The 17,016-nt window shown below is 34.9% G+C and overlaps 1 protein-coding gene across 1 annotated transcript in view; it reads left to right on the top strand.

The window, feature by feature from the left end:
- AGMO (alkylglycerol monooxygenase) overlaps positions 1-17,016 on the top strand; it is a 352,083-nt gene that overhangs the window by 178,088 nt on the left and 156,979 nt on the right. Inside the window, exons 11-12 of the mRNA XM_007981992.3 lie at positions 11,487-11,569; positions 12,390-12,495. Of these exons, the coding sequence (XP_007980183.1) occupies positions 11,487-11,569; positions 12,390-12,495 (189 nt within the window). The remainder of the gene's footprint in view (positions 1-11,486; positions 11,570-12,389; positions 12,496-17,016) is intronic.

Genomic DNA, 17,016 nt, shown 5'->3' on the forward strand with positions numbered 1-17,016 from the left:
CTTACATACTTGAATGAGACAAAAAGAAAAGCCAGGTCGTCTGTGTCTAAATACCCAACTCTTGATATACTGACCAATGTTGAGTACAGTTTGCATTATTGATTTTTATTAGTTATATTAAATAAAATCTCTAAATAAATTATACTGATTCATAGAAACAAAAGATGGAGATGTACTCATTTTAAGCTATGTGAGCCTCCATGCTAATTTTGAAAAAGTGGCCATTAACATTTGAATGCTTGGGCATGAGTGAGTGCTTCCTGGGTAAAAATGTAGTGAGACACTGTGTACATTAAAAGATATGACTTACAGCATGGTTTTCACAAGATTTCTCTACTGTCATGAAAAACTGTATGAGAAACTCATGTCAATATATTGACGAAGAGAAATATCAGGTGTTGAAACCCTTTTCAAACTGAAATTAGAGTTGGAGACAGCTTCATTCCTGACACAAATTAATTTTGAAAGGTGCATTTGCTTGTTTCCCACATGTGTTTTTCTTTGCTGAGAACATGCTGTGTGACCAGCAAGAAAGGTTGCTTATTTGCAAAATTCTATAGTGCCTTTCTAGTCTCAGGGATGTCTAAAAGCATACAAAGACATTAAAATCCAACAGCAATATTTGTTTCCAGATTCACTGTAGCCAATAATCACACAGAAAAGTTGTGGCTGACTTGTAATTGGGGACCCTGCTGTGGTACCACAGCCTTTTCTGTTTATGCATATATTAGAGAAGATAAATACTTGCTTGTTTTATGTATGCAAGTTCTATATAAATAACTTTGGGAGTCAAAAAAGCAATTCGATGGCCACCACAAAGGCATAAGAGACAAATTCCTTTCTTACTGAAACTTGCAGAGCATACATTTAAATATATAGTGTTTCGTTTAGTGATATGACCCACGGACTTTTATGTTGATTTTGGTTTAGTAATGCTTGAAAAATCAATTCCTCAGCTGCCAGGGTCCACTTCCTGGGGTGATATCATGAATACATGTTTGAAATAAAAATACGTATTGCACTAGCATGTTCTACAAACTAAAATTGAAAAGGCAATTCTCTTTTAAATAATAGACACGCAAAAAACAGTTTGAATATTCAATAAGGTCTTGTAATAGGATATGTAATAAAGTTACTGCAGATACACTTGAACACAGATTACTTTGATGATATATTTCAAGTTAACAGGGCATCTGAGAGTATCCAATATAAATTTGGAAACATTTTTATGGTTTTTAATTCCCCTGAATGCCACACTCTGTAAAACATTATGGGCACTACAATTTTGTAACTAATGTTTTCATGTTGGCATTTTTTAATAAACCCACTGAAAAAACCTTCTGTAAAAAAATCAGTATTTTTTGGTCTACTCTCATAGCAGAGAGTGTCACTTGCACAAATTAGATCTAGCTTAGGTTCTACATGAAACCTTTCAAGTCAATGTCCAGGGTATACTGTTTTTCTGTAGTCTATCTACCCCCTTGGGATTTCATTTCCTTAAGATTTTAGGTGGTAACTAAGGTAATGTGGGGAAAAAAAAAGAAATGTGGGCCAAAATGAACATCAATTATAATATAAAGCCATGAAATGAATGTAATGAATTTGAAAGCTACCTTTCAAATAAGCATAGACTACAGAAATGTAGAAAAGTGATCATTGTATTTTCCTAAATACATTATTTTTGTCCACTATATTTAAATATATTAATAAACTGGGAAATTACACATTTAATAGTTTCATATGCATCAAATAATATAATGTTAACTTTGAAATTAAATATACCTTCATATCACTATTAGTCTTTTCTAATTTGGTCTACTCTCATAGCAGAGAGTGTCACTTGCACAAATTAGATCTATCAGGCAGCTTCTTTAAAAAGTTATCATATAACAAACACAATCAATGATAACCTCCTCATAATTTAAATTACAATCTCACTTTGATTTATTAAGTATATGTAAAAATTAAGCAATTTAATCCTGCTTTGGAAACTCCAGTCTAAATGCACAGTTCTTTGGAGTTACATTTCCTCATTAAAAGTATTCCACATAAAGAGGCCGGGCACAGTGGCTCATGTCTGTAATCCTGCACTTTAGGAGGCCGAGGTGGGTGGATCACTTGAGATCAGGAGTTTGAGACCAGTCTGGCCAAGATGGTGAAACTCCATCTCTACTAAAAATAGAAAAAATAGCCAGGCGTGGTGGCAGGTACCTGTAATCCCAGCTACTCTTGAGGCTGAGGCAAGAGAAGCACTTGAATCCAGGAGGTGGAGGTTGTGCAGGAGCCAAGATTGTGCTATTGCACTCCAGCCTAGGTGACAGAGTGAGACTCTGTCTCAAAAAAAAAAAAGAAAAAAAAAAATTAATCCATTTAGAAAGAGAGTCTGGTGGGTCTCTCTGAAATGGTCTTTTAACACCTTTTCTCTTCTGTGTTTTGGAAAATAATGAAAAGGTATGTAGTTCATAGATCCACTTGTTTCTTAGTAAGAAAATAAAAGTTTCCTTTTAAAAGTGTATGGAAATTTGTGCTGATTTCAGTGAGATCTTGAGGCAAATACAAATTATTCAGAGTGGCTTCCACAAAATAGTTTTACGGAGCATTCAAGAAAGATAATATGTTAACAACTGACTCTTGTGGCAACTGCTATAGGATCTTTCTTTGCTAGAGGTTTTCAGTCCTGGACTAATTACTATCCAATACTGAGGCACAACCCTTTGGTGTTCTCGACTCAGTGAATGTCCAGTGAATCATGAGATTTTCCAGTCTGTCTGGTAGGAACATGCATTATACGCATACTGGGCATTGTAACTCTGATTCTTTTTTGCCCTTGGATAATTTCTTCAGTGTATCACGCATGAGCTGTTACACTAAAGACTTGACTGGCACTCTGCAAGATTTTAGGGTTCTCCACGTATAACTCTCCCTTTTTTTGGTACTCTGTTTTCCAAACGCTAGCCTCCTTGGTTTCTCTGAAATCCTGGCTCCTTCTCCGCAATTCAGGGAATCCACCAAGCTCCTCTGGGTCTCTCTGTGTTGTGACCTAGAAACTCTCAAGGTGGGAAACTGGTGCAATATGGATCATATTATTTGTATCCCATTTCCCTGAGATCGCTGTGCTTTGTTGCCCAGTGCCCTGTGATTTGAAAACAATCATTTCAGATATATTGCTATTGTTTTTCAGGTAGGAGGGTGAATTTCTCTATCTTATCAGGTATACATTCATATTTTAATGGAGTAGAACCATAGTGTCAAATTTTTTGTAGAAACTGATGAACTCCGTGTCAATTCAATGTTTTGAACTACATGCTAATTATACTTTTTAGCCAATATATTTTCACCTTTGATATATTTATTGTGTTTGCTTCTTGCTTGAAATTCTAGCAAATGTTTATTGTAGTTATATTCCTCTTGGTATGCTTTAGTAGTAGCTACCTAGGGAGTTCTGAAACTGTAGGAAAAATAATAAGATAGCCAATATTGACAATTATTTTAAAGAGCAAGAAATGCTTTCAAGACAGATTCTTGAGACTCACATATAATTATACATTGCAGTATGGCATCACATTGGATTCCGTCTTGTGTTTATGTTGTAACACTGGGAAGCATCTTCAGGCCTTAGGATTCAGCATGACAAATCCATAAGCTCATAGCGTCTGGAAGGTGGAGCCCTCAGAGCTATAGAGGTAATGAGGTCAGCAAAATAAGTGTGCCAGGAAACCCAATCTGCTGCCTTCATATCAGAAATTATAGAGGTTTATGTGTTAGGCAATATTAGCCTCATTTTACAGATGTCTGACAAGATGAGCATTAATCAATATAATGAATTTTGTAGACCTTGTCAGGCACCTTTTAGGGAAACTACTAAAAATGCACCATCTTGTGATCATAAGAAAATCTAGACTTTTCATTTCTAAATCTTTAGAATAAAATTACGGAAAATATTATCAAATCATCTTTGACAATGCATAAAGTTAAAAAAATTCTTTCATATAGAAACATACTGTTATTTTAGGATATGGTGACCAAGTTTGATAGCGCCTTTGTGAAGTTTGTTTGGTGAGGAAACGTGAGAGGAGGTTGTATTGACCACCAAGGTTTTCCCATGCAAGGTTAGGACAATGATAGTCTCTTCAAGAACAAAAGGGCTTTCTTCTTTAAAATATCTGTGGGCAAAAGAAGAATTCCCACACATTCATTGACTGTTTAAGTTACATGGCATCAAACATGTAATTCTGCTGTTTTTGTGTTGTTAATGATATCTCTTCCTAAGTATATTTTTTCCATCTATTTAAAGAAAGTTGGAGGAGATAGGGTTCTGCAGGCACACTTGGGGCTACGAATCTATACCATCATCCTTGCCCTGGGAAACCTATGAAAACAAGAGCTACCAAACATATATCTATATATATATTTTTTTGAGATAGAGTATCACTCTGTTGTCCAAGCTGGAGTGCTGTGGTGCCATCTCAGCTCACTGAAACCTCCTCTTCCAGTTTCAATCAGTTCTCCTGCCTCAGCTTCCCAATTGGCTGTGATTACAGGCATGCACCACCACTATGTCTGGATAATTTTTGTATTATTTTTGTGTTTTTAGTAGATATGGGGTTTTGCCATGTTGTCCAGGCTTGTCTCGAACTCCTGGCCTCAAGTGAATTGCCAACCTCAGCTTCCCAAAGTGCTGGGATTACAGGCATAAGCCACCACGCCTGGTGAAACTTGACAGACTGTTTTTAAAAAGGAAAAACAATTTATTGCCTCAAAAAGCTATTTATGGTTATGATCTTTCCCAAATGCTTTCTGTGATTAAGAAGTGATCATATATCCAAATTAAAATGGAACTAATTTAGAATAATTTCAATTTAGCACTTTAGGAGAGAGATATTTTATATGAAAGATAAACCAGCAGTATATAATTTGAAATGGGAGTAAATTGAATGAAAAATACAATCCTCCCTGTTATAAAAATAACTAATAAGTTACATGTGATTTCACATATTATTTAAAACACAGGATACTAAATGTTTATAGTCTTTAAAATCTATAAATTATATTCTATTTTTTTTTCCTTTTGTTCTAGTGTACCTGGCCAATGGTCTTATTGGCAAAGACTAAGGTGGTATAAATTCAAGGGCAGGGATTTTGTTCTTCTTGCTTACTCAAACTCATATTTACCATAATGCCCAGCACATACTCAATATATATTCATGGAATGAATTTGGAGAGGTTTTTTTTAAATTTATTTATGAGGCAGAGTCTCGCTGTGGCACCCAGACTGGAGTGCAATGGAACAATCTCAGCTCACTGCAACCTCTGCTTCCTAAGTTCAAATAATAGTTTATTCCTGCCTCAGCCGCCAAGTACCTGGGACTACAGGTATGTGCCACCATTCCCGGCTAATTTTAATATTTTTAGTAGAGATGGGCTTTCACCGTGTTGGCCAGGCTGGTCCCGAACTCCTGACCTCAAGTGACCTGCCCACCTCAGCCTCCCAGAGCGCTGGGATTACATGCATGAGCCACCACACCCAGCTGAATGTGTAGAATTTAGAGAAGTTCAACTGATTATCTACCTTACTAGTCTATCAAAGGATGCTATATAGAAAAACTTAAGTTCCATAGGAAAATGAACCCTAAATTCAGCATATGTGTTGTATATTGAATTCCCTCTTCAATACTCTCAGTTTCTTTTAAACTAATTTTTGGGATATTCTGTTTTTTAAGGAATTAAAGAAATAATTATTAAGGTACTTAATATTTAAATATTTAACATTTAGAAACAATAATTTAATATTAAACTACTGATTGAAAAATTTAGTGGAATTTATTGTAAAGTTTGAGGAATATAAAATATTGCTATTAGACAGGGTGCAGTGGCTCACGCCTATAAACCCCAGTACATTGGGAGGTTGAGGCCGGACTTGAGTCTGGGAGTTTGAGACCAGCCTGGACAACATGGTGAAAACTCATCTCTACAAAAATACAAAAATCTGCTGTTGACTGGGTGCAGTGGCTCACATCTATAATCCCAGCACTTTAGGAGGCAGAGGCGGGCAGATCACCTGAGGTCAGGAGTTCGAGACCAGCCTGGCCAACATGGTGAAACCCCAACTCTACTAAAAATAAAAAATAAAAAAATAATCCGGTATGTATGGTGGTGGGTGCCTGTAATCCCAGCTACTCAGGAAGCTGAGGCAGGTGAATCGCTTGAACCAGGGAAGTGGAGATTACAGTGAGCCAAGATGGCGCCATTACACTCTAGCCTGGGCAACAAGAATGAAACTGTCTCCAGAAAAAAAAAAAAAAAAAACTAGCCGTGCACGGTAGCATGCGCCTATAGTCCCAGCTACTCTGGAGGCTGAGGCAGGAGAGTAACTTAAGACTGGAAAGAGAGGTTACAGTGAACCTAGTTGGTGCCATTACACTCCAGCCTGAGTGATGAGAGTAAAACCCTGTTTCAAAAATAAAATGAAATAAAATAAAATATTATTAAATATTTATATTAAATTATTGATTAATTGTATTAATAATGTTTTATTCTCAGGTTTTTTATAGTGTGAGGCCTTACATTCAAATTTTTAATCAATCTTGAGTTAATTTTTGCATATGGTGAAAGGTAGGGGTCCGGTTTCATTCTTCTCCGTATGGTTAGCCAGCTATCTCTGTACGATTTATCGAATAAGGAACCCTTTTCCCCATTGCTTTTGTCAACTTTGTCGAAGAACATTCTGGACTTGGCGTAGGGAAATAATTTATGAGTAAGCCCTCAAAAGCAATTGCAACAAAAACAAAATTTGACAAGTGGGACCTAGTTATAATAAAGAGCTTCTGCACAGCAGAAGAAACTATCAACAGAGTAAACAGACAATCTACAGAATGGGAGAAAATATTTGCCAATTACCTATCTGACAAAGGACTAATATCCAAAATGTATAAGGAACTTAAACAAATCAGCAAACAAAAACTAAATAACCACATTAAAAAGTGGGCAAAGAACATAAACAGGCACCTCTCAAAAGCAGACATGCAAGTATCCAACAGATACATGAAAAAACTCTCAACATCACTAATCATTAGAGAAATGCAAATTAAAACCACAATGAGATACTGTCTCACACCAGTAAGAATGACTATTATTAAAAAGTCAAAACACAACAGATGCTAGGGAGGCTAAAAAGAAAAGGGAACACTTATAGACTGTTGGTGAAAATGTAAATTAGTTCAGCCACTGTGGAAAGCAGTTTGGAGATTTCTCAAAGAACTTAAAACAGAACTACCATTTGACACAGCAGTCCCATTATTGAGTATATATCCAAAAGAAAATAAATCACTCTGTCAAAAGACACATGCACTCATATGTTCATTGCAGCATTATTCACAATAGCAAAGGCATGGAATCAACCTAAGTGCTCATCAATGGTAGATGGGATAAAGAAAACGTGTTAAATATATACCACGGATTACTATGCAGTCATGAGAAAGAATTCATGTCCTTCACAGCAACATGAATGCAGCTGGAGGTCATTACTCCAGGTGAAGTAGTGAAGGAGCAGAAAACCAAATACTGCAAGTTCTTACTTATAAGTGTAAGCTAAACATTGGGTACCCTGGGCATAAAGATGACAACAATAGACACTGGGGACTAAGAGAGTCGGGAATAAAGGAAGGGGGCAAAGGTTGAAAAACTAATTGTTGGATACTATGCTCACTACCTGGGTGATGGGATCATTCCTATCTCAAACCTCAGCATCAGGCAGTATACTAATGTAACAAACCTGCAAATGTATCCCCTGAATCTAAAATAAAATTTGAGTTTGTAAAAAATGAAATAAAGATTCAATTTTCCCAAAATATCATATTAGCAATGTAATAAGAATTATTACCATTTAATATATTAATACTAAAACACAAATATAAAATATTCCTTCATTTTATCAGTCATTCAATAAACATCTATTGAATACTATATTCTAGGCACTTGGGATACGACAGCAAACAAAGAGATAAAAAGTTTCACTGAGTTTACACCCTAGTAAGAGGAGACAGACAACAGAGAATGCATCAACAAACATATAAGTGTATAGAAGTGATAAATCATATGAAGAGCAATAAAACAGAAAATGGTTATAGAGAGTTATGGAGAAATACTATTTTATGTCAGAGGGACAAGGACATGTATTTGAATAGAGACCTGAATGAAATGTGCCCTAGTGTTCACTGGGGGAAGTCGTTTCAAGCAGAAGGAATACTGGGTGAAACAGACTTGAGTGGAGAAAATGTTTGTCACGTCCAGGAACAGGAACATTTCTGACATGGTTTATTATGAGTTAAAGAGAGAAAGATCACTAGGGATTAAGAGTGGGTATGGTGTACTTGGGCTAGAGTGATGACTTCGAGCTTTATTCTGAGTGAGCCCCTGGAGGGTTTAGAACATGTGTGGCATGATCTCACTTAAGCTTAAAAGGATCACTCTGCGTACTGTAGGTTGGGGGCTGTGGTAGGTGGACAGGTAATTTTAGAAGTAGGAAGACCAGTTAGGAGAGTATTTCAACAATTGTTGGAGAGAACATCTTGGGGTGGAACAGGGTATTAGTCGTGCTGTTGACAACACATGGTTTTATTCTGGATCTATTTTAAATATATCTCTGATGTATTAGAAGTAGATAGTGACAGAAAAAGTTAAGGACCAGTCACAGGTCTTTGTCTTCAGTAACTGAAGGCTAGGAGGTGTCATATTCTAAGATGAAGAAAACTAGGGAATATATGGTGTAGAGGAGGAGCTCAAAGGTAGTGTTTTAGTCATGTCGAGTTTCAGTTGCCTGTGAACCAGTCAGAGATATTGACTAGGTGGTGGATTCCTACATCAAGCTGGTTTCCACTCTGATTCCAGTAGTCAGGATGCAGTTTAGTAAAGAGAGTTATCTCTATTGTCCACGTATTACACATTTCCTAACCAAAGTAAATACATGTACGTATTCCATCTCTGAGTTTTCTATGACATCTGGAAGAGCTAATAGACCTTCTATTTATGCTTCTCTGTTGTTTATCTTATTGTAATTAATTAAGATTAGCCTAAGCTCCTGAACATAGTAACAATAGCACTAACCATGACCATCAATTGACTTTTTTACTCTGTGCCAAACACTCTTCTAAGTATTTTATAAGATTACAGGCCTTGCCAAATGCGTATTTTATTTCAAATGTACCAAATGCATAGCTGAGGCTTTAAAATGTCAAATAATTTGCTCATGGTTACATGGGTGATAGGTTTAAATAATTATAAATTCTATGTTTTTAAAGAGCATTTGTAATCATACTATAGATTTTGACACAAATCATTTCTCCCTTTTATGTAAATTTTCCCCGCCAATAACCACAGTGAAGCAATATAGTGAGAGAAGCCATTTTATTCAAACAAAGTAACTAAAAAACCTTAGTGATTTCTACCACCAGGAAAGTATTTATCTGTTTTTTGTTGTTGTTGTTGTTGTTGTTATTTTTGTATTTTTGTTTGTTTGTTTTTGGTCTCACTCTTCCTACGTGGGCATCGCTGACCTGCACGTGTTGAAATATGAATAGCACTCTCCTGCTCTGATCTAAGACGTTCTGGCTTTCACAGACTCCCCCATCCTGTATATAATACCTATCATTGTGCCCCTATTCCTAAACATTCTAATACTTTTATATTCAGGTTTTTGACCACTTGACAATACTCTTCCATTAAAGTATATATATATCTATATATATATTTTTTTGAGATAGAATATCACTCTGTTGCCCAAGCTGGAGTGCTGTGGTGCCATCTCAGCTCACTGAAACCTCCTCCTCCAGTTTCAATCAGTTCCCCTGCCTCAGCCTCCCAATTGGCTGTGATTACAGGCATGCACCACCACTATGTCTGGATAATTTTTGTATTATTTTTGTGTTTTTAGTAGATATGGGGTTTTGCCATGTTGTCCAGGCTGGTCTCGAACTCTTGGCCTCAAGTGAATTGCTCATATGTATATGCCCCTTTAAATCTATTGCTCATAGTATTCTACCATCATCATGCTTTGTGATCAGGCAGGCCTATTTTGAGTTTTGGAGGTGTTATTTACTTTCTGTGTAATGATGGAAAAAGTTAGATAATCTTTTGTTTCCCAGATTGTGTTCTTTTTTTTTTTTTTTAATAAAACCAAATTTGTTTTTTTTTAAATCAAATACAAGTGTATATGTGTAATCTCTTTTATACATATGTTTTCACTCATAAACACAGTCTCCTTTAAATGACAACTACTCTGCAAAGTCATTGGGAATGTAACAAAATTAAAGTACAAGAAACACATGCCATAGAAGCTGTAAAATAGTAGATGTTCAATAAACATTAAATTTTAATATGTAAATTAAATGCATATTAATTTATAATTCTGACAGAAAAATGTTTTCTGTTACAATGATTCAAAAGATAATTTTTAAAAAACATTATCATTTATTTCCAGTACATTGGGATAAAAACCCACTTTATGCAACTGTACCCTTTAATTCATTTTTCCTGAAGAAAAGTACAAAAGACCAGACTAAAATTGAGACAAGCATTTAAAGGAAAAAATCCTTTGACTCAGAGTCCAAAAACAAGCTGTAAGTGGTTCATTTTTCCAAAAGAATTAGTTTTTATACATAATATAAAGAATTTTACACTATAAACAAAGACTGCTGTACATGTACTTAAATTAGAATTCTGATATCTGCTTTTCCTCTAATTCTTCTGGAGCACAAAGCATATTTGCAAGTCAGAAATCTAATAATCTCAAAGGACAGACTTAGAATAAGCTTTTACCCTTAAGATACCTGGAAAGATAGTACTCATTCTTTCCCTTGGCTCAAAGTCCAATATATCAGTAAGTTTTAATTTAGTTTACAAAACTCTGCCATATTAACATGAAGAGCACACTAATGCTTAATGTTTAAGCATTAAAAAGATAGCTTTTGACATGTATATATGAGCATGTATATTGAATCAAATATGACTGTATGTGTGTAATTTCTTTTATATATATGTTTTCACTCATAAACACAGTCTCCTTTAAATATTTTCTATATTAGAGAAAGCTTTGCATTTGAAACCACAAAGATTTTGTTATACTAAAATAGCTATTAGAATACAGTATTTATTCATTAAAATGTGAGTAATTTATCCATATGTGGGGGATCCACGTGTTTCAAAAAAACTCTAAAAGTCAAAACTTTAAAGGAGAATTTTAAATGATGATGAACACTTTAAGCAAAATATCATTATGGAATTGTCTGATTACTTCTCCAACTGTCCAACAAGGAACTAAATGACTTTAAGAAAACCGAAATGTTTTCTGCGTAGTCAAACTTTCTGTAAAGTGTCAATGACAAGTGGTGTAATAGGACATAAAATTTGGGTTGTTTTGTCAGCTTTGACTGTTCTTATACCTTTTAACAATTCTCCTAACGGCTCCATTGATCTCTGTGTTTGTTTGACAGGCACTGTCACAAGTGACTCTCCTTCTGAGAGTTTGCTTCATTATCCTGACCTTGACTTCCATTGGATTTCTTCTGGATCAAAGGCAAGAAGTGAAATTTTTGCATTGTTTTTACTTTTACTCAATTCAAGAATTTTCCACAGAGTGGTAAAATATCAGTATATTCTGTAACTTTATAGTGTAGTTTAAAAAATAAATATAAAACTTTGATATTTGACTTTTCATTATTTTAGAGAAGTTAACTATATCAGTTCTCCTAACTACTCATCTTTTAAATGAATGAAGTATGAAGACATTCAGTCAGTGAAGAGTCTCACTTACTTTAAAACCTAGAAATTTAGTTGCCTAATATTTTATTTATTAGCTGAAAATAAACTTCATAACTCATCAATGCTCAAACTAAGCAATATGTTGATAAAGAACAGATTTTCCCCCGTCTCTACTAAAAAATACAAAAAAAAAAAAAAAAAAAATTAGCTGGGTGTGGTGGCGGGCACTTGTAGTCCCAGCTACTAGGGAAGCTGAGGCAGGAGAATGGCATGAACCTGGGAGGCGGAGCTTCCAGTGAGCCGTGAGCCGAGATGGTGCCACTGCACTCCAGCTTGGGCGGGAGCTTCCAGTGAGCCGTGAGCCGAGATGGTGCCACTGCACTCCAGCTTGGGCGGCGGAGCAAGACTCCGTATAAAAAAAAAAAAAAAAAAAAGAACAGATTTTCCCTAAAAGGATGAGTGTTCTTTCTCAGTTTAATCACTGTTTTCAAATAGCTTCGGGGATATGCTTTTCAAATATATTTAAATACTAGGTATTTCTTGAGAATGAAAAGTTTATCTCTATATTAATTATAACATGTAAACATGTAAAGAGCATATTTAAAGCTAATGCATGTAATGACATTTTATTTCAGACCCACGGCAGCTTTTATGGAAACTCTCCGTTGCTTGATGTTCCTGATGCTGTACAGATTTGGTCACCTGAAGCCTGTAGTCCCTTCCTTGTCATCTGCTTTTGAGGTAAGACATTTGTTTTAGGTAGCCGCAGGACGGCGTATACCTACCGCACATTTAATTTATTCATTCAATGATGTTTTCTCTACTTCATTTCTGACCGGTACTTGTGGGAAATCTTGACCTTTTTTTTCTTACTTACCAGTACTTGTTAGTTGTGTCTTCTGAGCTAGTTAATATTGATAAGCCACAGTTTTTTGCCCCTAAAGCTGGATTGATACCATTAACCTCAGAGAGTTGTTGGACACATTACATTACACAACCTTTATAAAGAAATCAGACCATGTAATAGGTTCTCAAGAAGTGGAGGAATTGATTTTACAAGAAGTTTTTGGCAGAAACTCTGCCATTTGAGATTTTTAAAAAACTTTTAAAGTGAAAATTGTGAACAAGTTTCCTTGTCAGTTACCTATAAAAAGTAACCATTCTACGGAAATAAAGTCACTGAAGTCAATGAGATTTTTCTACAACTGAAAAATATGATCTTCTGTGATAGTTAATTCTTATCTTCCAAGAACTGCATTGAACTTTTGGGTATATATTTATTGTTTAGAATCTAGGCAGCTGTTAAAGACATTTATTTTCTCATCACTAGTGCATTAATAGACAGTGTATTATGTTTTTAATTAAGGGTTATACTGTTTAACCTTGGTGCCAAGACACCTGCCAACATCACCAGAATGTGCAATGTGTAACTTTATTTAAGCATTAAGCATAAATACTAATATCCCCCACTCTTAGCATCAGTGAAAAACCCAATATATACACTTTCATTATTTAGTATTGATTATAAATTGAAACAACTCCTTTGGAAGTAATTTGGTGATATCTATCAAAATTGCAAATAAACATACCCTTTAACCCAGCATTTCACTTCTAGGAATTTGTGCTACTGAAATGATATGCTCACACACATGTGAATTGGTGTATATGCAATATTATTCATTGTAGCATTATTTGTTATGACATAAGATTAGCAACAATTTAATGGCCATGAATAGAGGACTATTTAAAAATTATTATTCATTAATAAAGTAGTAAAATATGTATCAATAATAAAACAGGAAACCCTTTAGTACCAATAGGGAACAATCTTAACAATAAAACATGATATAGGATTCCAAGTGAAGTATCCTGCCTTACAATGTACATAAGTATAAAAACAGGGAGAGGGAGATATAGGTACATAAAGGTATAAATGTATTTTATTAAATGTATGTAAATATATCTAGGAAGATAAACAAAACCTAACATGTTGCTTGTGGGAAGGAAAGGTGAATTTTGTGGTTAGAAGAAAGGAGGAAGCATTAATATTCTTTACTAATATTCTTTGATACCTTTAAAACTTCTAAACTTCTAAACCATGGGGGTATATATACACGTTATACATATAATGTGAAATTAAACCATGAAGCAGACTATCTTAATATCAGGATCTTAGATATCATCTAATTTAATATATTCTGCATTACAGTTGATTTAATGTGTATATTTAGTCTTCAAATTATAACCTAAAAGCATAATAACCATAAATTATACATATTTAATGAAATTCAGAAATACACATGCTGGAAAAAAATCATAAAATCAAAGAAAATGGCAGTTTAACACCCTAGATGAGGGCACATTCTAATTTAAAGCATGAAAGACAATAATTTCATTTAATGAGAGTACTCTTAGGTTTATGGTGATAGTTTATCTTACACACTCCAGAAGCAAATAGGGAACATAGGTTCCTTAAATTAGCCAATGTTGTAAACATGTGGGAATGTGTGCTTACAAAAACATACCACATTTGGTATTCTTTGATGATGAGATGGTGGAGGGCAATGTAGTATGTCCAGCTTTTAAGCATGATGAACTCTAGTGATAAGATGATGTCAGTTATTTAGTTAATAGATGAAGGTGAATGGTAAAGACTTGAACTTTGAAGTCATATTGCCTGAATTTGATTCTTGGCTTAAGAACTAAGTAGCTGTGTGTTCTTTGGCAATTACTTCACCACTTAACTATTCTTGGTCTTGCTTTCCTCATCTGTAAAAGGAGGAAGTATAACATCCATCTAAATAGGATTTTGAGGATTAAGTAAGAGAATATGTGTAAGGAATTTAGCACAGTGATTAACACATAGTAAGTGCTCCACAAAAGTTAGGCACAGTTATTATTGTTTTTTTATATTAACTTAAGGATCATTTGAAATAATTCTTTGGCCTTGGCCTGCCTTCAGGTCTACAAGTCAAGTTTGGAGACAGCTAGAATGAGAAGTGGGGAAGAACAACAATTTTGAAGGAAATGTCAGAGCTATGAATTCTTGGTCTGACACTTACTCTGTCTGTGACTTTGGACTCTGTGCCTCAGGTTGTTCAACTGTAAAACAGGTTTAATAAAACTAACATACATTGAGCTCTTACTATGTCCTAAATGCCTTACTGGTATTATTCCATTCAGTATTCATATCAAACCTATGATGTAGTTACTTCCATCATCTTCATAATGAGAATATTGAGGGGTGTACACAACTTGTCTAAATGCACATAACTATTAAGTGAATAAGTCAGGGAACAAACTCAGGAAGTCTGACATTATAACTCTTAATGATCAAGGTACATTTTCATCCATGTAATGATAACAATACTCATCTACCTCAAGGGTTATAGCAAAATACAGCAAAAGTAGCTTGGAAAATGTGAAGAGCTATAATAAAATGTCTTACTGATTTAACTGCAAACGAGTTCTGAAGAGACAAGTGGTTTGAATAATTTACCTCTGAATTATCTTTGGTTTATGATTCAGGGAAAATAGGATCTCATGGAAAAATCTTTCAGAGTGCTTAGCTACTCTTTCCATAAACTACTTCTGTCCATCTGGGCACATGCATGGCATTCTTCAAGAGTAGATGTTGCCTGTGATTTGCCACTAGAATTTTTCTTTAAAATGATGTTAAAACAGTATTTAATTCACATGGTTTGGTGGAAAAATGAAGTGCCACAAAGGAGAGAACGTAGGAAGTAATTGATAAATTACAGTTATCATTGTTCATATTACCATTATTAGAGTATTAGTATTATTATTATTAAACTAAGCCATTAATGATTAAACTTGAGCAAGTCTTCTCTGTCAAGAGGTCAAGTGAGATGGCAGCATAAGACTGGATAAATATTTTGCTAGCAACCTTTCTTTTTTAATCTGGGAAGTAGCCTTTTCTTTCTACTTCTTTTTAAAGCTAAACATTGTAAAAATTACAACCAGTTACCAATTCTTATATTATTAATTATGAATTTCAAATCTGTATTTTCTTCACATTTGTATCTCTTAAAACTTTATTTAAATCTTTGCCATTTATCAGAGTTTTACTAAAAGTGTTCTTTTATTAAATCCCCTTTCTCTTATAATATAAATCAATGTTGTATATATTGGTGGCATCAGCTTGTAGCCCTGTGACTCTTCTCTATCTAGAAGGCTGGCTAGAGATTTTCTGTTGTATTATTTTATTATATAAGTCAAACTCAGTAAGTCTGCATGGTAATAGTCTTCCTACATTATTTGGGAGGCATGTGCCTATCAAATTTATAGTTATCCTGTTTCTGGCAAAGTTATTCATCTGTTTTGCATAAACAAATAAACAGTTCAATGCAGAGAAAACAGATTATAAGAAGATATAACCACACTTCATTAGTGGTTATGTTGATGTGTTGTTACTTAAATGATTTTATTCTTTCTCTCATTTTTTAAAATTTGGTGATGAATGTATTCTTTAATGAGCATAGATGCCCTTTAATCTAAAATCTCAAAACCTTTTTTTTTTTCCAACTAAGTTTACATGTTGAGAGTTTTGTGATAGGTACTGAGAGGAAATATTTGAAAGATATGGCTGCATGACCCTAGAGTTGTCACAGTTTCAAAGACACCATCGTGCTGGTGACAGTGACAGTGAGCAGCCCACTGTGGAAAGAAGCTGCTTCTAAGCTGTGTTGCCAGTGTCCTATGACTCCTATTCATATAAGGCATCACTTAGTAACAAATGATTTCCAGAAACCACGACTCTTTGAAAATGCCAATATTCTAGCTGTAGCCGGCTGGCATCACGAAGGTGATGAAGACATGGGAATTGCTTTGCCTGTTTATTTCTACTTTATTTATAATTTATCAGTTTTTTTCTTCTTATTTTCTTGAGGATCATAACCTGATTTTATATGCATATGTTCTCAGGTGTGGGCATGAGGGCAGGCATACACACTTTTTATTAATCTCAAAACTGCCTACCTTAAGAAATGACCATATCCTGGCAGTTATTATAGCTTTTGTATCCAGATGACCCTTAAACAACATGGGTTTGAATGCACAGGTCCATCTATATGTGGATTTTTTTCCAGCAAATATTACACTAACTGTGTCTGTCTCTCTGGCCTCCTCTTCCACCTCGTCCACCTCCTCCACCTATTGCAACCTCTGCCACTCCTGAGATAGCAAGATCAAACCCGCCTCTTCCTCCTCCTTCTCAGACTACTTAACACGGAGAAGATGAGA

This window comes from Chlorocebus sabaeus, chromosome 21, assembly GCF_047675955.1.
Source record: "Chlorocebus sabaeus isolate Y175 chromosome 21, mChlSab1.0.hap1, whole genome shotgun sequence".
In the NCBI taxonomy this organism is placed as follows: domain Eukaryota; kingdom Metazoa; phylum Chordata; class Mammalia; order Primates; family Cercopithecidae; genus Chlorocebus; species Chlorocebus sabaeus.